The 25,123-nt window shown below is 38.0% G+C and overlaps 1 protein-coding gene across 4 annotated transcripts in view; it reads left to right on the top strand.

Moving 5' to 3' along the window:
• Nucleotides 1-25,123, top strand: part of dync1h1 (dynein, cytoplasmic 1, heavy chain 1) — a 114,260-nt gene that overhangs the window by 36,322 nt on the left and 52,815 nt on the right. For all 4 annotated transcript variants that reach the window (XM_069916423.1, XM_069916420.1, XM_069916422.1 and 1 more), the window contains exons 24-43: nt 291-456; nt 593-781; nt 963-1,154; nt 1,597-1,879; nt 3,691-3,791; nt 4,053-4,212; nt 5,976-6,219; nt 10,858-11,041; nt 13,012-13,224; nt 13,339-13,577; nt 14,875-15,031; nt 15,131-15,358; nt 15,753-15,983; nt 16,084-16,224; nt 17,572-17,805; nt 17,915-18,121; nt 18,202-18,323; nt 22,393-22,558; nt 22,779-22,942; nt 23,047-23,176. In XM_069916423.1, coding sequence (XP_069772524.1) covers nt 291-456; nt 593-781; nt 963-1,154; nt 1,597-1,879; nt 3,691-3,791; nt 4,053-4,212; nt 5,976-6,219; nt 10,858-11,041; nt 13,012-13,224; nt 13,339-13,577; nt 14,875-15,031; nt 15,131-15,358; nt 15,753-15,983; nt 16,084-16,224; nt 17,572-17,805; nt 17,915-18,121; nt 18,202-18,323; nt 22,393-22,558; nt 22,779-22,942; nt 23,047-23,176 — 3,751 coding nt within the window. The remainder of the gene's footprint in view (nt 1-290; nt 457-592; nt 782-962; nt 1,155-1,596; nt 1,880-3,690; nt 3,792-4,052; nt 4,213-5,975; nt 6,220-10,857; nt 11,042-13,011; nt 13,225-13,338; nt 13,578-14,874; nt 15,032-15,130; nt 15,359-15,752; nt 15,984-16,083; nt 16,225-17,571; nt 17,806-17,914; nt 18,122-18,201; nt 18,324-22,392; nt 22,559-22,778; nt 22,943-23,046; nt 23,177-25,123) is intronic.

The raw sequence follows: 25,123 nt of genomic DNA, 5'->3' as shown, positions 1-25,123 counted from the left end.
GTTTTTGACAGCTTTTCTGAAAAAATATGTGGATTCAACAAAGGTTCCTGAGAATATGTGGGCTATCCTGGGACAGGCCAGTATTGGGCATTAGAATAAGTAAATATCATTTTGGGGGAGTATTGTTGAGCAGAGAATTCAAAGATGCTTGTGGACTATAAGAATTAAAGGGTATATGAGAAGACAGGAATGTGGAGATGCAGAAATTCAGCTACAGTATACCTTAAGTCGATGTGGCTTTCTCATGTTTGCTAATATGTTTTGCTGATTTTTTAAATTTTATTTTGCAGATTCTACTTTGTTGGTGATGAAGACTTGCTGGAAATTATTGGTAATAGTAAGAATGTAGCAAAGTTGCAGAAGCATTTCAAAAAAATGTTTGCTGGAGTTTCTAGTATCATTCTCAATGAAGATGCCACAGTTGTCTTGGGAATTGCATCGCGTGAAGGAGAAGAGGTATATTTATTTTTACTAAAATGTTCTAGATAAAAGTTGTGTCAATTATTTAGTTAAGCTCTTTAAATACTTTGAGTATCATAGGACATCTAATTGTCTTTCAAAACAGAGATAAAGCAGATTTTCTTGCTGGCAGGTGTTATTCAAGACTGCTGTTTCAATCATTGAGCATCCTAAAATAAATGAGTGGTTAACTTTAGTGGAGAAAGAAATGAGGGTTACTCTGGCCAAATTGCTCGCTGAATCAGTCACTGAAGTTGGAATCTTTGGTCAAGGCACTTCAATTGATTCTGCAGATTACATTTCCTGGATTGACAAATACCAGGTATGTAAGATGTAGTAAAGTATGGTGGTGTGAAACGACATGGTTTATTATGAACCTTTTTGTATATTTAATTTAAAAAAAATGAAAAAAATACCTTTCGTGCTTGTTTAAAATTATGGTGATCTGTATACCAATAATATTTTAAACTAGATTTTCATAAATTTTATATCAATTTTTGTAGGCCCAGCTTGTTGTCCTTTCAGCTCAAATATCATGGTCTGAAAATGTGGAAAATGCACTGAATAATGGCACGAGTGGTGGTCAATCTCCTCTTGCCCCAGTCCTAGTGAATGTGGAAGCTACTTTGACTGTATTAGCAGATTCTGTTTTGATGGAGCAGCCACCTCTTCGCAGAAGGAAACTTGAGCATTTGGTGAGTAAACAATCTGTTCCAGGAGTGAAGCATTCTGGTAGTGAGAGCATTTTTGTAAAAACCTGATATGCATGTTCTTGATACACTTAATTTTTCTCACAATTTATATGGTTTTTCATATAGATACAAATTTCAGTGCATAGTTGCATTGTACATTGCATATGACAATAAATTAATTAGCATTAAATTTTTTCAAAAGCTTACTGTTAACATGTAAATATCTAATCATTCTGCCAGGTATCTCATCAGAAAATAGTACAGCATATAAGAAAATACTCAAATTCCACTCATAAAATTTGATTTTAACATGCAAAAGAAAATCAACAGAAAGGTCCCAAGTGTGTTGATCACACCCAAGAAGCAATAATGAGCACAAACACATGCCCTGGATAAAATGTTTTCATCATTATTACTGTAATCACTTGTTTTTCTGCTTGTATAGATCACCGAATTAGTTCACCAGAGAGATGTTACCAGGATGCTGATCAAGAACAAAGTAGACCAACCTAAATCTTTTGATTGGCTCAGTCAGATGAGGTTTTACTTCGATCCAAAGCAAACTGATGTGTTACAACAGCTGTCGATACAGATGGCAAATGCCAAGTTCAATTATGGTTTTGAGTACCTTGGTGTGCAAGATAAACTTGTACAGACACCTCTCACTGACCGTTGTTACTTGACCATGACCCAAGCATTGGAAGCTCGACTTGGAGGATCTCCATTTGGTAGGTGTTAAAATATGGATTTAAGAGTTAATGCATATGGTACTTCTGAATATGAAGAATATTAAATTACCTTTCTCTTTTATTAGTAATTAATGGTCATCATAAAGTCGAGCATAGATGCCTAATCTGATTTTTTGTAATATTGGATATTTGCTATTATAAGTGCCTTTCAAAGAATTCATGCAGTTAGTAATGAACATGTAAAATGTAGTCACGATTTGTCACTGCTACACTTTACGCCTTCCATGCTGGCACAAACAAATGTGATGTTGATTAGGTTTTTTTTTAGTGATTTTTTTTTGTTGAAAGATAAATTGTGTCCAGTAGATCTAATACCCTGCTACTCCTTGAAACTATACATTGAAGACTTTTGGCCGCAAGATAAAATATTGCCTGGATATAACATCACACCTGAAACATTGAACCCCCTGATGTTGCAGGCTCTTTATATTCCAGTGGAGTTGAAGCCTCAACTTGCTCCATACATCCTGTGATCTCTCTGCCAATCAGTTTGGCTGCTGTCACATCCTCTACACTAACCATAAAAACAAGGCTGTGTGTTTAGTCTCCTACTCCGTTCTTCATACACCCATGTCTGCGTAGCAGAGTTCAGCTCCAACCCTGTCTACAAGTTCACTGATGATATCACCTGCTGCTTGGCTGAATAACCGGAAATGATGAGTCAGAATACAAGATGGAAATCAATAACCTGGTTAAGTGGTGTCAGGACAGTAATATTTCTCTCAGTGTCACCAAGATCAAGGATCGTTGATTTTAGGAAGGAGAAGCTGAGGAACCACACACCTGTCGGCACCAAACAAGGTGGTGAGAGTCAGAGCCTTCAACTTCCTGAGAGTCCATTATTTCAAAAGACCTTTCCTGGAGCCAGCACATCAAAGCAACAGCACACCAATGCTTCTACTTCCTAAGGAGTCTGAGAAGATGCATCGTGTCATTGGATACTCTTATCAAACTTCTACAGATGCATTATGGAAAGTGTACCGGCTGATTGTATCACAGTTTGGTTTGGCAATTTCAACTGCCCAAAATGCAGAATGCTGCAGTATATAATAAACATAGCCAGGTCCATCATAGGCTCTGGCCTCCCAACCTAACCAGCTACACATGTGAGGTGCTGTCTTAAGAAGGCAGCTAACATCATAAAGGATACCTTGATCACAACCTCTTCTCACTACAACTTTCTGGTAGAAGGTACAGAAACCTGAAAACCAGCACCTCCAAGTCAAGAAGTTTATTTCCAACAGCTACGAGACTTTTGAACTGATCATTGACTTTCTGGACTATTGCAAGTCACTTTTTTTCTTGCATTAGGATTTCTGTGAATATTTATATCATCTTGTGTTTTTGTAGTCTATTTTAATTTAATTGTTTTTTATTATAGTTTTTCTTTATAAGTACATGTCGGGTTGCAGCAAATAAGAATTTTTGCACTGAATATTCACTGTTTATGCCGATCAACTCGCTATCACCATGCTGTCAGCTCTCACCTGATTGTGGAGGGTGGAATGTGTCAGAGAGGAAAAAAGTCAGTGAAAAAATGATTGATCAAATGAAAGCCACAATTAAATATTGGCCACACGCACATCTGACATTTGCCACAGAGTTCTCATAGCAAATACATTTAAGATAAGAAAGTGCGTAATTCAAAATAGTACAATTGGAAATGAGCTAATAAGTTTAGATCTATCACCTGGTAAAGAAGTTGTATTTCACTTTGTAGCAAAAGTGGCCTTGATGGTTTTTGTACTTTGTTTTAATTGCTTTGTATGCTAATCATTGATTCATATTAGGGCCAGCTGGTACTGGTAAGACCGAATCTGTCAAAGCACTTGGACACCAGCTTGGACGCTTTGTTTTAGTCTTCAACTGCGACGAGACATTTGATTTCCAGGTGCAGTATCTAGTTATAATTCATCATCAGTGGAACTTTTTGCTTGCATTAGCTGTCATAATTTTTATATGTTTTAACAATTTTAGATTAAATTTTAAAAGGGAGGAAGCTAAACCCTCCAATTTTACATTTGCTAAGAATATAAAACCTTAAATCTTATCCTTTTTGTATTGGCCAGCTAATCTCTAAATTAGTTGTTACATTTTCTATGTATGTTGGTGATTCTTTGTTTTTAATCTAATGAATTCTTTTAATTATTAGGCCATGGGTCGTATATTTGTGGGTCTCTGCCAAGTGGGAGCTTGGGGTTGTTTTGATGAATTCAATCGCCTGGAAGAACGCATGCTGTCTGCTGTATCACAGCAAATACAGTGCATACAGGAAGCCCTTCGTGAGCATTCTAATCCCAACCGAGACAGAAGTATGTAATGTTGTACACCAATTAACTTTGTTATTCAGAATAACCTTTTTCAAACTTCATAATATTTTTACAGTGCAACTATTTGGAAATAACATGAATATTGACAGAGCTCAAAACTCAAAAAGAGTACATTTGATTTTAACTATTGCTGGATACAAAGCTCTAAGGAAATTTTAAATTTAAATTTAGACACACAGCACGGTAGCAGGCCACTTTGGCCCGTGAGTCCATGCTGCCCAATTTACACCCATTTATCCTACACTCAGGAACGTTTTTGAAGGGTGCGAGGAAACTGGAGCCCCCAGGGAAAACCCAAGCACAAACTCCTTACAGACAGTGCAAGATTCGAACCCCAATGCCAATTGCTAGCACTGTAAAGGCATTATGATAACTGTTACGCAAACCATGCTACGCTTTAGACATACACTACAATTACAGACCATTTCGGCACATGAGTTTGTGCTGCCCAATGCCAACGCAAGGAGAATGTACATGGGAATTGAACCCCTGTCCTCAATGCTGACGCTGTAACGGCGTTACGCCAACTGCTGTGCCAACCATATATAAGCAAAAGAGGGAGTGTAGAATTACTGATAAGAGTATTAAAGTGCTAAAGCAAAGGGATGCCTCCACAGGCTGAAGGACAGGGTTGTGGTGGTTAGTGACAAGAAGTGTTAGTAAGTTTTCAGAGGTCAACAAAATTGCTGGTATAGTGGACAGTGGAGAAGTTAATCTAAGCAGAAAAAATTCAAGATCAACTGGGAATGTGGACCAAAAAATGGCAGATGGAATTTCACTTGGCCTTGTGAGAGGTGTTGTATTTTAGTAAGGCAAACCAGGCTTGCACAGTAAATAGTAGCCCTGGAGAGTTTTGTGGAACAGTGAGAGACAAAGGGTACAGGTATATAGTTTCCTGAAAGTAGCGAAACAGGTAGACTGGGTGGTGAAGAAGGTATTTGGCACTCTTGCCTTCATCAGTCAGGGCATTGAGTACAAGAGTTGGGATGTCATATTACAAATGTATAACACATTGATGAGACTAAACTGGGAGTATGCAGTTCTGGTCACCTAGCTAGAAAGGATATCATTAAACTGGAAAGATTATACCTCTGTCTTGATCATTAATATTGATTGTAAGTTACTGAGGACAATCTCTTGGCATTCCACTTAAAAAGCTCTTCTCTCATTCAGTTAATTCACAACTCCTCTTTGTATGCTAATATATTGTCAGTAGAGTGAACTCAGCTCATGGAGTAACTAACCCAAGTATGAAAATCCAAATATTTTGCATCCATTGGTTCCCATTTGTCTGATCTACATCCTTAACTTTACTCTTCTATGAGCCGATCGTTATAATGATATAATGCTATTACAGGTCAGCAAACTGGGTTCGAATCAGGCACTGTGTATAAGAGAGTTGGTATGTTCTCCCCACGTCTGCATGGATTTCCTCTGGGTGCCTCAGTGTCCGCAGACATTACAAAGATGTAGGTAATTGGTCACGCGAGTGTATTTGGGTGACGCAGGCTTGTGGGCCAGAAGGGCCTGTTACCATGTTGTATCTATCCATTAAGTTCTTTAAAAAATCGCATTTTTAATGGCAGAGCAACCTTGAGAGGCCCCATGGCTTGCTCTTTTATGTTCTTGGAATTGATGATTGCCAAGCAGAGTTTGGCTTTTAAAGAGGAGACCATTTGAATGCAGGAAATGGTGGAATAGACTGAAAAGGAGCTGCATGATCATCTTGTATTGTTATGTTTCAGGTTCTCCTACTATCACCTGTGAGCTGCTGAACAAGCAAGTGAAAGTCAGGGCAGACATGGCTATTTTCATTACTATGAATCCAGGTTATGCTGGTCGCTCCAACCTACCAGATAACTTGAAAAAACTTTTCCGTAGTTTAGCGATGACAAAACCAGATCGTCAACTCATTGCACAAGTCATGTTGTATTCGCAAGGATTCCGTACTGCTGAAATCCTCGCAAACAAGATAGTTCCATTCTTCAAGTAAGCTTCTTTCACTTGGACCTTCACTATGATATGTGTGGTTTTTTTTGAGGGGGGTGCTATTTTAGGGAGGCATTTCTTTTGACATTGATCCAAGAGGTAGTTCTGGAGAAGCCCTAACCCTTTAGATCATCCAACAGATTGGAAATTCTTGCTCCTTGCATGGGTGAAAGTGGGGCAGTCAGAGGGATGTGATCTGACTGTGGTATCATGGTAAATAGAGCCACTGAAGAGGGAAAAGAGAAATGTAGAGGGATAATGTAGCCAGATGAATAGACATTATTCTCTTGCGAGGATTGAAAATCCTAAAGGCTGGGTTGCCTGCCTTGGATCATGATCTCAGTGACCTGCAGAGGAATTTGGAGTGGGAGGGGAAGGATCCATTTGTTCTGTGGTTATGGTCTTTGTGGGTACCAATTACATAGGTAGATCTGATGAAGGAATTTGAGCAGCTAAGGACTTAATTAAACAGCAGAGCCAGAAAGGTAATAATCTGGATTGCTATCTGAGGCACATGCAAATTAGTTCAGGGTTGATAAAGATTAGGGAGTTCAATGTATGTCTTAAAAACTGGTCTAGGAGAAGTGGGTTTGAATTTATTCCAATCCATTGGTATGGTATTGGGGAAGGAGTTGTTCAAATGGGCCGAGTTCCACCTGAACCATGCTGGGAGCAGGGTCTTGGTAAATTGTACAAGGGCTGTGGATAGGAATTTAATAGCAGGGAAGTGGCTTCAAAAGATTGGAAAAGTATGGGTAAAGTTGAAGGGAAGGAGAGTGAAGGAAAGATTATTGAAGTCTCCAGAATAAAAGATAGGACTAAAAATTTATCCTTTTCTAAAAATTTTAACTCGAGCAGCACTGAAACAAATGTAAGGGTGGTGAATATAGGACTGGTCTTGTATTGAAATGCACGCAGTGTATAAGGTAGATAAGCAGTTAGAAATTAGCAGGTTGTGAGCATAAGATGATGTGGCTAAAGGAGAATCACAGTTGGGATCTAAACATCCAAAGATAGACATCCTATTGAAAAGTCAGGCAGCTGGGCAGAGGAGATGGGGTGGATCTATTGATTTAAAAAAAAAATGAAATCAAATCCTCGGTGAGAAGGGGCATAGGATCAGAGAATATAGAATCCAATTGGGTAGAGTTGAGAAGCTGCAAAGGTTAAAAGACTGAGTGTTAATATTCAGTCTTCCAAATGGCAATTTACAACAGGAGTTGGAGAAGTCGTTTAAAAATAGTAGTGTTGAGGTGATCATGGGATACTTTAATATGCAGGAAGACTGGGGAATTTGTGGAATGCTGATAAGATGGCTTTTTAGAGCAACTTGCGGTCAAGGCCACTAGGGAAAGGGCAATTCTGGATTTGGTACTGTGCAATTAACCTAATTTGATTAGGGAGTTTTAAGGTTTTTTTTAAAAAAAAAACACTATTTGGGGTAGTAATCAAAACATGATAGAATTCACTCTACACGTTGAGAGAGAGAGAAACTAAAATTGGATGTTTTGGCATTACAGTTGAGAGAAAGTAACCACTGAGGCATAAGAGGAACTGGCCAAAGTTAATTGAAAAGGGACCCTAGCTGGGAAGGCAGTGGAAAAACAATGGTAGGAATTTCTGGGAATAATTCTAAAGATGCAGGCCAGTTTCATCTCAAACAAGAAGCATTCTAAAGGGAAGGTGAGGCAACTTTTGCTGACAAGGGAACTTTAGATGGCATATAAGCAAGAGAGGGCATATAGTATTGCAAAAATTTGCAGAGACCAAGGATTAGATAGCTTTTAAAAACCAACAGAAGACAAAAAAAAGTGAAATATGAAAGTCAGCTAGCCAATTACATTTTATTTTAAAAAGACACCAAAAGTTTTTTCTGATTTTATTTTTAAAAAAGAGGCATAAGTGGCTACCAGACCTTTTGGAGAGGTTGTAATGGGGAACAAAGAACAGATGAACTGAATAGGTATTTTACATTCAGTCTTCATTATGGAAAACACCAGTGACGTGTCAAAAATTGAGAGAGCCTGAGCGCAGAAGTGAATGTAGTCACTATTGTGAAGGAGCAAGTACTTGGGAAGTTGAAGGGGGCTGAACGTAGATAAGTCACTGAACCGGAGTACATCGCAGGGTTCTGAAATAGGTAGCTGAAGGGATTGTGAATGCATTAGTACAGGTACACAATCCTTTATCCGGACATTTAAAATCCAGAAAGCTCCAAAATCTGGCAAGTGGGGAGAGAGGCGGCAGCGTGAGTTGGGCAAGTGTGAGTCAGGCGGCTGCGAAACCGGCAGCGTGAGCTGGGCAGCTGGGAGACCGGCAGCACGTCAGGCAGGTTGTGGGGGGGGGTGGGGAGACCAGCAGCGTGAGTCAGGCGGGCTAGGGGGGTTGGGGGGGGAGACATCATCAGGGTGACTGGAAAGGGGTGGAAGTGGTACAATTCGGGTGGGCTTAAATCTGGCTTTCCGAAATCCGGAAAAATCCGAAATTCGGAACACACTGTTCCCCAAGGGTTCTGGATAAAGGATTGTGTACCTGTAGTAATTAATCTTTCAGGAATAGCTAGAGTTGGGAATGGTTCCAGAGGATTGAAAAATCCTTTAAAAAGGTAGAAAGGCAAAAGACAGGAAATTCTAGGCCAGTTAACCTAATTTCAGTGATTGGCAAGATTCTCTTTATTAAAGATGAGGTTTTGGAATATTTGAAAGCACAAGGTTAAATAGGCAAACGTCAGCATCTTTTCCTTCAGGGGAGATCTTGTTTGACAAAACATTTTGAATTTTTTGAGGAAGTAATGAGCAAGGCATGTTGTTTACTTGGATTTTCAGAAGACTGTTGACCAGGTGCTGCACATGAAGCTGCTAATCACCAGAGGAGCCCATGCTATTCTGGGAAAGGCACTAGCATGAATAGAAGATTAGGTGACTAGTAGAAGGTAAAGAGTGAGAATAAGGTGGCCTTTTCTGCCTGGCAGTTGATGGGTCACTTGTGATGTTCTGCAGGGGTCGGTGTTGGTTCTGCTACTTTTCAGGCTGCACGTAAATTATTTAGATGAGGAAATTGATGGTGCTGTGGTCAAATTTGCAGAAGATAAGTGGAGGGCGGGTAGTGTTGAAGAAATAGGGAATCTGCAGAGGGAATTAAGTAGGTTGAGAGAATGAACAAAGAAGTGGCAGATAGAATTCAGCATCAGGATGTGTATAGTTATGCACTTTGGTAGAAGGACTAAAGGCATAGACTACTTTCTAGATGGGGAGAGAATTCAGAAAGCTGAGGTCCAAAGGGACTTGGGAATCTTGGGGCAGGATTCCTGTAAGGTTGAGACAGTAGTAAGCAAGGAAAATGCAATGTTAGCATTCATTTCAAGAGGACGTGAAGAGAAAGACAAAATGCTGAGGCTTTACAAAGTATTGATCGGATCACGTTTAGTTTTGGGCCCCAAATCTAAAGAAGGACGTGCTACTGTTGGAGAGGTCCAAAGGAAATATAAGAGAACAATTGTGGGGATGAAAGGGTTAACAGATGAGGGCTCTGGGCCTGTACTCACTGGAGTTTAGAAGAATGAAGGAGATCTGATCAAAGCATTTCAAATATTGAAAAGTTTTGATAGTGTGGATGTGGATAAGATGTTTCCAGTACTGGGAGAGTGGGACAAGAGGCCACAGCCTTAGAGATGAAGTTTCTTCAGAGGGCTGTGATATTTGTTGCTACATATGGCTCTGTCATTGGGTATATTTAAAGCAGATGTGAAAACACTGGAGAAACTCAGCTGGTCAAACAGTGTCCTTTATGTAGTAAAGGTAAAAATATATAACTGACATTTTGGGTTTGAGCCTTTCATCAAGGTATCTGAACAAAAGGATGGTTGGTGGGGGGAAAGAGGGGTAGAAAAGCAGGAGATGATAGGTGGAGAAGGGAGGGAGGGAGGGAGGGGACAGCAGCAATCAAGGGGAGGAGGGAGGAGAACTGGAAACACTGGAAAGAGGGAGCAGGTTAGAAGAAAGTAGAGAAGTCAATGTTAATGCCATCTGGCTGTATAGTGCCCAGATAGAAAATAAGGGGTTCCTCCAATTTGTGGGAGGTCAGGGTGGGATAGTGCAAAAGGCCATGGACAGACATGTGAGTATGGGAGTGTGACTCAGAATTCTTGATTTGTGAGGTACGTCAGCCATGATTTGAATGGTGGTGCTGTTACAAAGTCTGACGGTTCCATAATAGGGATTCAAAGAATTATTGAGGATTCCAACCATCCATCAGAGAGTTGATTTACCCTTCTACCATTAGGTAGAAGGTACAGGAGCATCAAAATAAAGATTGCCATTTGGGAAATTGCTTCTTTCTGCAGGCTGTTTTCGATATCCTATAACTTTGGATCTCTTATAAATGAAACTAAATAAAATATTTCAGAATATTTATAATTTATTTTCTATATGCATGTAATTATTATATGCTTTGTGAGGAATGTATTAGGTGTCTGGGCACTGTGGGCTGGAGAAACTATCTGGTTGTACCTGTACAGTCAGATGACAATAAACTTAATATGGTCTTGTATGTGAAAAAATGTATAATCTGTATGATTATGGCAAGGATTAACTGTTTCATTTTTAATTTATTCAAGTTGTTTAAACTGTTTTTTCCCAGGCTTTGTGATGAGCAGTTGTCATCCCAGAGCCACTATGATTTTGGCCTTCGTGCTCTGAAGAGTGTATTAGTAAGTGCAGGTAATGTGAAGCGTGAGAGAATTCAAAAGATTAAGAAAGAGAAGGGAGAACGTGGTGAGGATGTTGATGAAGCAGAAATTGCAGAGAACTTGCCTGAACAAGAGGTTAGTAGTGTAAACTAGCACTGGCTATACATATGCAAATCCTCATCATTTGTATCTTAAACCACAAAAGAAATAAATTGTATTACCATGATCTGCTTGGGCCACATTGAAACAAGTCATTTGTTTTTCTTGTTTTTTTTTAAAACCATATGCAAAATATTTAAGCCAGAAAATCTACAGATGCTGTGGTTGAGTGCAGTACATAGAAATGCTGGAGAAACTCATCAGATCTAGCAGCATTCATAGAAAGTAAAAGGTAGTTGACATTTGGGGCTTGTGCCTTTCTTAGAGAATGCAGAAAATTAGACCCATGTCTGAATAAAAAAGATGAGAAAGGAGTGGAAGGGAGAGAACATGGGATAACAGGTAAGAGGGTCCTGGTGAGGGCAGAAGAGAAAGAAGTGATGAGTGAGAGGACAAAGAAAGATAGCTCTCTGATAGGAGAAGGAAGGGAAGGCAGTGGGGAGATGGAGGAAGAGAGATGACTAGTGAGACAGAATCCCATCCAGTCTGCTATTCCTTTCTTTCAATTCCTCCGTCTTCACTGCATATGGTCCCAGAATTATGCTTTTCATTCCAGGACATCTGAGATGGTCTCTTTCAGAAAATGTGGCTTCCCCTGTCCTGCCATTAACACCCCTCACCCACATCTCCTCTATTTCCTGCACTTGCCCTGGCCCCTCCCACCCCTCTCTTCCACCCCACCCCCCCCCCACACACTACCACCTGACCCAACAAGGATGGGTTCTTCTTATCCTTACCACCCACCCTTTGCATTCAACATATCATTCACTGCCATTTCCACCACTATAAGAGGATCCCATTACCAGACACATCTTCCCCTTCACTTTCCATAGGAATTGCTACCTTCATGACTCCCTCGTCTACTCATCCCTTCCCCTCAATCACCCCATTTGCAACTATCGCTACGACAACAAGAAATACACTGTTTGACGCCCCAAATAGTCCTTCTAAGTGTAGCAACACATTGTGAACCTGTCAGTATCATTATAGCATTCAATGCTCCTGATGACTGCTTTATCTATATCAGGGAAACTGGACACAGATTGGAAGGTTGTTTTGTTGAGCACCACCACTCAGTCTGCTACAAAAGCAAGGACCTCCCAGTGAACAACCACTTCAATTTCACACCCCATTGCCACAATGTCGTGTCTGTCTATGCCTTGTATTCTACTTCTGCAATCTTCAATCAGACAGCATTAACATCAACTTCTATAATTTACATTAACTCAGCCCCCCCACCTCCTTGTCCGTCTCTCCTTCATCCCTCTGTCTCCCTTCCTCTATTTCCTCTCCCCTTTAGGGGTGATAGCTTACAAAGAAAGATACCTTTGTAATCCATCACTTCTTTCCCCTCTCATCTGTATCTGCCTGTGTTCCTCTCCCATTTCCCTTCCCACCTTTTCAAGCTTCACCACTTCTAAAGTAGGGCTCAGGCTTGAAATGGTGCATGTTTTTTAATTTCTATGAATGTTGCTTAACCTGCTGAGTTTCTTTAGCATTCTTGTCTACTGCAAATGTTTCACTTTTTTGTTCTTTGGATTAAATTGAATTATGACACTAGTATTTCTTGCAATTTTATTATTTGTACTTGATGACACTGTAGAATGTTAAGTTTATTATACATCAACATGAGTTGATGAGCTTCCTCTTTGAACTGCTGTGGTGCTATTGAATGAACCGTCAAGACTTGCACCCAAGTGATACTTTGTTATTTTTCCATACTGAGTGTGAGGCCACATATGGAAAGAATGTAGCATTGATATTTCCAATTGTCAATTCCCTCTTCTTTGGGTTAGAGAACATGGGTTTGAGTGATGCTAGAAAAGAGGGAAATTTGTACTTGCTTTTGAAATAAAGTGTCCGACCTCTATTTGATTGGCCACTTTTAAATTTTATTAACACATTTGTTAAGATATCATGTTGTGAATATTTTAATCTACCAACAGATTCTGATTCAGAGTGTTTGTGAGACAATGGTTCCTAAGTTGGTTGCAGAAGACATCCCATTGCTTTTTAGCCTTTTGTCTGATGTGTTCCCTGGGATATCATACCATCGTGGAGCAATGACTAAACTACGTGAGGAATTGAAGAAGGTTTGTCAGGAAATGTACCTTACTTATGGTGATGGTGAAGATGTCGGTGGAATGTGGGTGGAAAAGGTAACTTTGTTTTCCATTCTTTTTGTGCCATCAAGAATGGTTGTTACTTCCATTTAATTTTATTTTAATGTATGCATCCAATTTTAATTTGATATGTATATTCTACCTTTTTAGGTTCTGCAACTGTATCAGATCTCTCAGATAAACCATGGTTTGATGATGGTTGGGCCATCAGGCAGTGGAAAAAGTATGGCTTGGCGTGTCTTACTGAAAGCCCTTGAACGACTTGAGGGGATTGAAGGGGTTGCTCACATCATCGATCCAAAAGCAACCAGCAAGGACCATTTGTATGGAACATTAGACCCTAACACTAGAGAATGGACAGATGGATTGTTCACACATGTTCTTCGAAAGTAAGTTGGCCACATGATTCTTTTGGCTAATTCTCCTCCCTCTCTGAAGCTGTTTTGCACACTGGTTCAATTTAACTCCTGGTTTTCCCCTATACCCAAGAGGTCATTATTAACAGTGCTGAGAAGTGTCCTTTGGCTGATTTGCATTTCACTAACTTGGGTTGAGATCTACAAGATCAGTATGGCTTCTGTGATGGATTATATAATATTTTATATTGTATATAGATATGTTTTTGAAGGAGATAGATTGTGGGGGTAGTGTAAGTCACAAACAAACACTTCACAAAACAGATCTCATTTAAAATGCCAGAGCTTTGCTCAACCCAGACAGTCCAGGCTCCAAGTGCCTTTGCAAAAACTTTGAAGAATGCCTATAAGGACTTCACAAGTAGGTGTTAATTGGGCATGATGAACGGGATTGGAAGGTTGGGTCCGGTGCCGCAATCTGTCTGGATGCAGTTTGCTGTTCAAAAAAGGTCATGTGGTTTTGCAAGCAGAGAGAGCGAGGAGACCAAATAGGCTTTCTTTAAGAGAGAGAGAGAGAACTGGTTTCTGCAGTCATGGCAAGCTGGCAGCTTGTGAAACCCCATTTTGAAGACCGGTTATGAATTCTGAGTTCAGCCTGTTGAAAAGCCTTGTGATCCATACAAGAGGAAATGGTTGGCTAAACTGTTTCACCTGAAATAAGGGAAACAAAAGGAACTCTGTGGTGACCTGCAGAAGAAGAGGTTATCATTTTGAAAACCCTGATGGGACAAGTTTCTTCAGCAAGACACTGAAGTGGCTGATTGGAGGGAATCAGTTTGTATGTGTCCAACAAGTAATAAATCTCTCTGAAACCAACAAGAACCTTCCTGAGCGGTAACCATGTAAGCACCAGAGCTTGGTGAAAATTCATAAATGTTAAATTCTGCCTGATACCGGTGAACTTGGAGGTGTGAGAAGTGTGAATCAAAGAACTTGTCTGAACTTATACACAATACATACACATCTGCTTAGAATTAGAAGGGTGTTAAGTTAATAGTAATAAGTTAAAGTTTGATCCTGTATTTATGTTTAAAGAAAATTTAAAATGACATTTGTTTAAGTAACCATTTGTCTTGGTGAATTTCTATTGCTTTGGGCCTGTAACATTTCCATAAACTTGCTCTAATTCTACTCCAATAGACTTGCTGAGCTATCTATTGGTACCCATCATTTTAATGTATTATTTTTTTAAAAACTTGAAGAATAGTATTACTGAATTTAAAAGGAGTTAAACTTCATTTACATAAATCTATAACATTTTGGTTTTTAGAATAATTGACAATGTTCGAGGTGAATTGCAGAAACGCCAGTGGATTATCTTTGACGGTGATGTAGATCCTGAATGGGTAGAAAATTTAAATTCTGTCTTGGATGATAACAAATTGCTTACCTTGCCCAATGGAGAACGTCTCAGCCTTCCACCGAACGTAAGAAAATTTCTCAAAGATTAATGCAGAATTTATGCTTGCCAAAAATGAACGCATCTTAAATGCATTTTTTTTACAAAACATTTTCCTTTCCCATAGGTGCGAATTATGTTTGAGGTCCAAGACTTGAAATATGCTACACTAGCCACTGTATCCAGATGTGGAATGGTATGGTTTAGTGAAGATGTGCTCAGCACAGATATGATCTTCAATAATTTCTTGGCGAGATTACGTAGCATTCCACTGGATGAGGGAGAGGATGAAGCCCAACGACGACGCAAGGGTAAAGATGAGGAAGAGCAAGAAACAGCTTCCCCAATGCTTCAGGTACAAAAGTTGTACATTTTCAGGGGGGGGGGGGAATCACAAGTTCGTTGAATTGTGTCATCTGATGTTTTTAAAAAAATTTGAATCAGTTCATTCGGATAATGAGATTTTTATTTACTATATAAATGTATTAGAGGACAGAACAAGTGGTCATGCAGCTCTCTATTGAATAGCAAGAACATTTAGATTTTTTACCCACAAGATTACTTGTGCTACTTTTTAGATGTGGTCTGTTTTTGAGTATTTCAATTAAGATTTTTTTTTTTGGTTGCCTATTAGCAGAAATATCAGCAAAATATTGTTTTAACTTCTATCCAACAGTTTTTCTTGAATTACAATTTTTTTTATATCCTGTTGTAAATTCTTCACATAATGTTGTCATTTTATTAAACAGATACAGAGAGATGTAGTGACAGTTCTGCAGCCATATTTCACATCAAATGGCCTGATTATAAAAGCTGTAGAACATGCAGCTAAGATGGAACACATTATGGATTTTACCCGATTACGATGTCTTGGTTCCCTCTTCTCTATGTTGCACCAAGCCTGTCGAAATATTGCATTATATAATGGGAACCATCCAGACTTTCCAATGCAGAGTGATCAATTGGAACGCTACATCCAGGTGTGATGGCAGTTTTACAGTGATTTCATTGTGTCCATGATGTAGATTATTAAGTACTAACTTTGTAACCTTGAAAATATTTGTTTATTTTCTTGACTAGAAATACCTAATTTATGCCATTCTTTGGTCACTTTCGGGTGATGCTCGTTTGAAGATGAGAGCAGAGCTTGGTGAATACCTCAGACGAATTACAACTATTCCACTGCCAAGCACACCAAACATGCCAATTATTGACTTTGAGGTATGAAATCTGTGATTCTAATGCATTTGTCTCTTTGCAACATTTTGTATGCTATTCTCAAAATGTTTAATAATTCTTAGGCAAGTGGTTAAAATAAAATAGAGTTTTTAATGTTTGATTTCGTTGATTGATAAAATATCAGTAATTGAATTTATTGATGAGGATATGGGCCTATAAAAAGGGAATATGATTGGTTAACCAATTGAAACAAGTTACTGATCATTGAATTGTATGTCACTGAAGGAAACCAATATCCCATTGTTTTTTTTTGTAGAGCTTTTCATAGAACATAGAAATGTGTAGTCCATTATGTTGCACCAACCTATATAAACCTTATTACAATTTTTTTCTCTGTGAGATGCAGATATATTGTCAACCACAGCTTTTTCAGATCTTCCACAGTGAGTGCTGGTAAAGTTGTGGTTGTAATGACATGTTCCACCAGACTCTTATTCAGATTTCTCTCTGGTTGTCCTAATTGCTGGGGTGGGGGTGGGGGGGGGGGGGGCGGTGCAGGGGTGGTGATAGACTTGCTGTTGACCTTGGGTTCCTTGTTTCAAACAGCACTTTTGAGGACCCTGGTTTTGTTTTTGAATTTGGTTGATGGGGGAAGGATATTCAAGGAGTTCATCAGTTACCAATCCTGTCAAAGTATATACAGTACAACTATCTGAAATGGTCAGGACCAAACTCATTTCGGATAAACATTTTTTTTGGAGAATCAGTTATTTTCTAAAAACTGCCCAGTAGCAACAGCAAATCACAATGTTTAAACATCAACAAACAACAAGATAAGGCTTTTTAAGCATTAAAATAAATGTTTAATTCTCACCAAAAAAAATGTACTTTGTGTGTCTCCAACGAGCAACAACTCTCACTCTCTCTGAAAGCAACAAAAACCTTCCTGACCGGTAACCAATTTCCTTAAAGTACCAGACCTTGGTGAAAATTCATAAATGTTCATTTCTGTGCACAGGATAAGAATTAGTGCAATTAGTTTCAAAAAAGGTCCATATAACTAGTAAATAAAATAAATTATTACAACCAAAGAGTCCCTATAAATTAAAGGCAACTTTTGTTTTAATAAAGACCCATGATGTTCATTGTAAGTGACCTTTTATATAACTGCAATATAGTCTAAAGTTAAGAACTAAAATTAATTGAGGCCAAAAATATTTTGAGTATTTCCCATTTCATATTATCTACTAAATAACAACTGCTGGCAATGTTTAGAATGTTATAATGCATAGTTTCACTAGCTTCAGTTATACTTGTGTAACAGTTCCTTTAGTGACATTTAACCATTATTCAACCAGATTCAAAATGAAAATTTATTTTAATATTTAGGTTTCCATCACTGGAGAATGGGTTCCATGGCAATCAAAAGTTCCACAGATTGAAGTGGAGACCCATAAAGTTGCTGCTCCAGATGTTGTTGTACCAACCTTGGACACAGTCCGTCATGAAGCCCTTCTGTACACCTGGCTAGCGGAGCATAAACCGCTAGTTTTATGTGGACCACCAGGCTCTGGCAAGACCATGACCCTATTCAGTGCACTAAGAGCTTTACCTGATATGGAGGTGTGAAATCCTTTTAAATTTCCTTTGTTGCTTCAGCTTCTTCTTAACCATTTTTTTTTCTGATGTGACTAGTAAATTAAAGCCATGATTGTTGCTATTTTGTTGATAGGTTGTGGGTCTGAACTTCTCCAGTGCAACCACGCCTGAATTAGTTCTGAAAACATTTGATCACTACTGTGAGTACCGTCGGACACCAAATGGAGTTGTGCTAGCACCTGTGCAACTTGGCAAATGGCTTGTGCTCTTCTGTGATGAAATCAATCTTCCTGACATGGACAAATATGGTACACAAAGGGTCATATCCTTCATTAGACAGGTTTGTAAGAGGAGTTGTATTACAAATTTAAGAGAGATGTGCTGTTGAAATGTAGTCATGATGGCTTCTCTTTGTACCAGATGGTAGAACATGGTGGTTTCTTCCGTACTTCAGACCAGACTTGGGTTAAGTTAGAAAGAATCCAATTTGTTGGAGCATGCAACCCATCTACTGATCCAGGAAGGAAACCACTTTCACACAGGTAATAGTTCAATAATTCAGTTGTTTTACATATTGGCCATCTTAAACCAGTCATGATTTTAAATGTGTGTGTATTTTATATCCTCCTCACTAGAACTCAAATACTTTTTCCAAATTCTTGATATCTTTAACAATCAGGGTCCCAGCACCAATCCCCATTAGACACCAATTGACACAGGTTTTCAATCATGAAAACAAATCTCCACCATTACCTTTGGCCCCTATAACCTATAGCTTTTTCATTGAATTAGTAAGAAGACTGCCGCCTGGCACTTCAGTTGCTAATTTTTCAACCTTTTTATTGGCAGTGACTGAATCCTGCAATAGATGCTTCTCATTTCCATTTGTGAGTAGTTTTGATCTAATCTGTTGGTTATAGAGTTGGTTAGTATGGTGATGTGCAGCCATTTTGCAGCCCTGCAATTTAACCAGTTAAGCTCAGAATTTTTACTTATTTCTAGTGTTGCTCTTAGAAAGGTGCTCTGGAAAAACATTTTTCCAAAATTCTTCTAGGTTAGGGTAGCTCTAGAACATAAACAAAAGCAGCATTCCCAATTTTACATTTGCCACATAAAGGATTTATGTCTGAATAAAAACAAGACAATTTAACTTTAGACATGTGCTCCATGAACTACTTTAAATTGCAGTACACGATGCTGTGCACATAAGGAAGTAGTGTTAATTAAATTAAAAATGGAGTCCCATACCTCATCGTACAATGAAAGATTCCAATCCTGCTCCCAGGCATTCTTGATTTTAACTAGCAGGGCAAGCCTTAGATTAGCCAAATTATCATTAATAAGAGATATTAACTTTATATGGGAACTATACTCCAAAAAAAAATTAGATATGCTACCAAGGATTCAAAGATTAAGTTTTAAAGATATGGTGCCCATTTATGGACTATTACCATAATCTTAAGATTAGTTTTGTTCTGGATTTTTGGCACTGTGCTGAATCTCTTCAAGTTGGTGTCACTTGATTCGTACGTGTCAACTTTCAACCTTGCTTAGAGTATTGGATTTGGAAATTTTCTTTCCTTTTTTTGGGGGAGGGTTTTGTTGTTAAATTTCACTTTTTTGTCATGGTTGTGCCCTAGATTTCCTCTGTGAATTTTTTTTAACTCCTGTAACACTCTGTATAATTGCACTGTTTAATTGGTTACACTGTAAAATATCAATAAAAATATTTTAAAAAGAAAAGAGAAATTTGCTCCAGGAAAACAAGGTTTGTATCTGACTTGATAGTAGAAACACAATTAAGACGTAGTGTCCAATGAGATTACAGATTGTGGTGGAATATAATTCTGCGCGTGATCTGCTCAGACTTGATCTGTTAGATTAGTTCTGAATTTATCCCACACAACAGGGTGTCAATGTCACACACACAACTGTCCATGTAATATCTTCAGCGGAATGTTGTGGTCTATCAAATACCAATGCCTCTTTAATCAGTATTCACTCAGGAAAGGGGCACGGAGTCATGGAAAGTAAGGAAAACAAGCAGTGAAGTAATGGAACCTATACAGATTAGAGAGGAAGAAGTGCTTGCAAATAAGGGTGGATAAATCCCCAGGACCTGACAAGATATTTCCTCGGGCCTTGAGGGAGGCGATTGTAGAAATTGCAGGTGCACTGGCAGAAATATTTTAAATGTCCTTAGCTACATGGAGAGTAAGGAAAACAAGCAGTGAATTCATGGAACCTTTACAGATTAAAGAGGAGGAAGTGCTTGCAAATAAGGGTGGATAAATCCCCAGGTCCTGACAAGATATTTCCTCAGGCCTTGAGGGAGGCTATTGTAGAAATTGCAGGTGCACTGGCAGAAATATTTTAAATGTCCTTAGCTACTGGTGTGATGCTGGAGAATTGAAGGGTAGCTCATATTGTTCAGTTGTTTAAAGAAGTCTCCAAAAGTAACCCTGGAAATTATAGGCCAGTGAGACTGACATCAATAGTAGGTAAATTATTGGAAGGTGTTCCAAGAGATTGGATATACAATTATTTGGATAACCAGGGACTGATTATCGATAGTTAACGTGGCTTTATGCGTTGTAGATCATGTTTAACCAAATGTAGAGTTTTTCAAGGTTACCAGGAAAGTTGATGAAGGAAAGGCTGTGGATATTATTGTCTACATGGACTTTTGACAAGGTCCCGCCTGAGAAGTTAGTCAGGAAGGTTCAGACGCTTGGTATTTATGGTGAAGTAGTGAAATGGATTCGACAATGGCTGGACAGGAGAAGTGGTGGATAATTGCTTCTCAAATTGGAGGCCTGTGACTCGTGGTGTGCCGTCAGGGATTTGTCATCTATATCAATGATCTGGATGATGTGGTAAATTAGATTAGTGAATTTGCAGATGACACAAAGATTGGAGGTGTTGTGGAGAAGGTTTTAAAAGCTTGCAGAGGGATCTGCACCAGCTGAAAAAATGGCAGATGGAATTTAATGCAGACAAGTGTGAGGTGTTGCATTTTGGAAGAACAAATCAAAAAGGGATATACACAGTAAATGGTTGGGCACAGAGGAGTGCAGTAGAACAGAGGGGTCTGGGAATACAGATACATAATTCCCTGAAAGGGGTGTCAGAGGTGAATAGGGTTGGTAAAGAGAGTTTTTGGCATATTGGTCTTCATAAATCAAAGTATTAAGTATAGGAGTTGGGATGTTATGTTATGATGGGATGGTAAAGTTGTATGACATTGGTGAGGCCAAATTTGCAATATTGTGTGCAGTTTTGGTCACTTAACTACAGGAAAAATATCAATAATATAGACTGCAGAAAAGATGCACTAAAATGTTGCTCAGACTTCAGGAACTGAGTTACAGGGGAAGGTTAAACAGATTAGGACTTTATTCCCTGGAGATCTGATCAAGGTATTTAAAATTATGAGGGGGATAGGCAGAGTACATATAGATAGGCGTTTTACTCTGAGGGTAGGTGAGATACAAACCAGAGGACGTGGGTTAAGAGTAAAAGGGGAACATGAGTAGGAAATTATTCACAGAGAGAGAGGTGGGAGTGTGGAGTGAATTCAGCTGAAGTAGTGAATATAAGCTCAATTTTTTAGAAGAATTTAGATAGGTACATGGATGGGAGCGGTATGGAGGGCTATGGACTGGGTGCAGGTCTGTGGGATTAGGCAAAAAAAAATGGTTCGGCACAGTCTAGAAGAACTGAAAGGGCCTGTTTCTGTGCTATAATGTTCTATGGTTCGATGCCAGATTAATTTGCCATATGAATATCATTACAAGGAAGATGGGAAAAAAATCTCTAGGTCTTGCCATCTATTGCAGTTCAAGCTGTGTTCCTGTGTCAGTAATGTGGCCGAGCTACTTTAATGAATGTTAATGCTTGCCTTCACTGTTCTTGGTGTAATCCCAAGTTATGTACAGCATGGAGGATACAGTCTCATCAGCTGAGGGAGAGCAGAAAGTTTTCTTGCTTGAATTTGACCGCGTTCAGAGCCAATGTTAAGGTCTTTCAAAGCCACTCTTCCAAAATGTGAAGTACTGTGATGCCACACCTGATGGTTGTTCTGACAGTGGGATAAGGTTTATTTAGGAATTGATTTGAGCAGAAGTTCTTGATTTTAATGAGGATTTGCTTTCATCATAACAGGTTAATATTGAGTGTTTCATGTTGGTTTCTTGTGCATTGTAGTGATTTGATACAACTGACAGTCTTGGTAGATCATTGTAACAGGTCTGTTATCTTACTTTGTGGTATGTGACTTGTGTAGTAGTCAAGATTAGAGCATCAACTGTCTACCCTGAAAATGCATCGGAATGAACTAAATGGGTTTTTAATGATACATAAATTTCATATTCCCATTACTGTCTCTGGTCTGTTACTCAAGAATTTCTAGATTATTTAGACACCCAGATTCTTTAATTAATTTAGTTACCCTGTTATCACAGTTGGTTTTGAACATTTGTCCAAGTCTACATAACAGGGTCATTAATATTCTGCTCACCATTTCCTTGACATTGTAAGCTAATAAATTTGTATTGTTAACTGATTCCTTGATGGATTGGAAACTGATCGTTATATTGCTCTACTTTCCAGGTTCCTACGCCATGTACCTGTTGTGTATGTGGATTATCCAGGACCAGCTTCTCTTACTCAGATTTATGGAACATTTAACCGAGCTATGCTAAGACTCATTCCATCCTTGCGGACCTTTGCAGATCCTCTAACTGCAGCTATGGTGGAATTCTACAGTATGTCACAGGTAGATTTCTGTTTTATCTGCAGTATTGGAGCCCTAGGGTTTTTTTAAAAAGTACATTTTCAACTGAACATGTAGTTCGAAAAATTGGATCACCGCTCCCCAACTAAGTTAATAGATGTCTTGGGTTAACAATCTTTTCAGTTAAATTCATTTTGAATATTTATTGATTTTGAAAGATAAAAGTTGTACTTGGTTCACTAATCTATATATCATTTCCCAGGAGCGTTTTACTCAAGACATACAGCCACATTACATTTACTCCCCTCGTGAGATGACACGGTGGGTTAGAGGAATCTTTGAAGCTTTGAGACCATTGGAAACGCTTGCTGTTGAGGGCTTGATAAGGATCTGGGCTCACGAGGCTTTGCGCTTGTTCCAAGATAGGTTTGTGTGCTTTTTGATCAAAAACACTTTTCGCTGTTTGTGCTGAACTCTGTTGAAATGCAGGATCATGGCCATTCACATTTGCATTTTCTTTGGCCCTTAAGACTTGTGGAGGATGAGGAAAGACAGTGGACAGATGAGAACATTGATGTCGTGGCTCTCAAGCATTTCCCTAATATTGACAAAGAAAAGGCTTTGACTAGACCTATTTTGTATAGTAACTGGCTGTCCAAGGTAAGAGATTAGGCCATAACATTTTAAACTAAAATGCTGGTGATCATGATGTACTCAATTTGTTAAACAATTATTCAATTTGACTGGCTTCATCTTGCCGTTTTGGACATTATTTGTGTATGTTTGCATCCCATCTCCCTCCCCAGTCTCTCTTATTTAAATTGGGTGCAGTTTGAACTTGTTACAAGTAATCAATACAAACTAGCTTATGATTTCTGTAATTAAATATCTTGCAGTCCTTTTTGACTAATTTTCCAAAACATTCATCAGATTCCCTTCTCTTTTTATAACTTTATTCATTCAAAAATAAAAAAATATATAACATATACAGCAATTAAGCATGAACATGAACATTTTATATATATATATTTTTTTTTAAAAAAGAAGAGAACCCCCCCCTAGCCAACTCTCCTAAGGAGAGCCATAAAAAAGAAAAAAGAATATTTTTAAAAAAAGTTAAATATACATATTAAAATCTAATCAATATAAATTGAAATGTAAATATTCCGAATAGAACAGCCACTTATTAATTTAAAAATTATAATTATCATGTGAAACATGTATTTTTTCCATTATTAAACAATATTTCATCTCATTATGCCATCTATTAATATCAATCATATTTGTATCTTTCCACGTACTAGCAATACATTTTTTCGCTACGTATAAAGCTAAATATACAAAAGCAAGCTGAAACTTATCTAATCGCAAGCCTTTCAGAGGTTGCCAACTACCCAATAAAAATACTGTTGGATCTAAAACTATTTTAATCTTATACAGATATTCTAAAAACAATTGAATTTTCTTTTAAAAAGATTGGTCATGTACATATACAAACAGCATGAAAAAAAGTTCCAACCATATCACCACATCTAAAACACAAATCTGATTCATTAAAACCATATTTTTAAAATTTTTCAGGTGTCAAATAAAATTGATGTAAAAAATTGTAATTGATGTAATGAATTGTAATTAATATGCATTTATCAATTTAGTTACACTATCATAACAGATATCTAACCAATCCTCTTCAGAAAAAGTAAAACCAATATCCGCTTCCCATTAATTTTAGATCTATCCCAACCCTTTTTATCCATACCATCCTGTAATATTTGATACATAAATGAAATATAACCCTTCTCTGGTACCTTCATAAGAGAAGTCTCAAATTTAGTCATTTTAGATAAAATCCTATCTCTACCAAACATACATTTTACCAAAGATCGAATTTGATAATAAAGAATTCTTATCAATACCAAAATCTTCCCTTCATCTGATTAAAAGATAAAAACTTACCCACTTTAAAACAATCTCCCAAATTTTTCACACCTTTAAATCTCCAATGCAATAAACTTTGATTATGTATTGAAAAAGAAATAAGTTGATTATTATACAACGGAGTCAAAGCCAATAATTTACCCCTAGAACCTATCAATTTATTTTTCTTTATCCATAACTTCATTACATGTTTTAGTATAGGCACATTATATTGTAACAAATTTATATTCCACCTAAACAAAAATTGATGTATTTCAAATTCAGAAATACTTGCCATCTCAATTTTAGCCCAACTAGGAGGCCGTACCAAATCCATCAATGAACTAATTAAATTTAAGTTGGGCTGCCTCATCATAATTTTGAAAATGTGGTAAACGTAGTCCCCCAACTCATATTTTCAAGTTAATTTATTCAAAGCTACTCTCGAAAATTTACCCCTCCATAAAAACTCCCTAACCATTTTATTCAAATCTTGAAAAAAAATTTTATCAAGTAAATACAGAATAGATTGAAACAAATATTGTATACGCAGAAAGATATTCATCTTAATTGTATTTATCCTTCCCATTAAATTAATAGGTAAATCTTTCCATTTAATCAAATCAGTTTTAATTTTTTTCATTAACGGAGCATAATTTAATTTATATAACGATTGATAATTAACATTCA

This window comes from Narcine bancroftii, chromosome 2, assembly GCF_036971445.1.
Source record: "Narcine bancroftii isolate sNarBan1 chromosome 2, sNarBan1.hap1, whole genome shotgun sequence".
Lineage (NCBI taxonomy): Eukaryota > Metazoa > Chordata > Chondrichthyes > Torpediniformes > Narcinidae > Narcine > Narcine bancroftii.
This window is presented reverse-complemented; position numbering and strand designations above follow the sequence as displayed.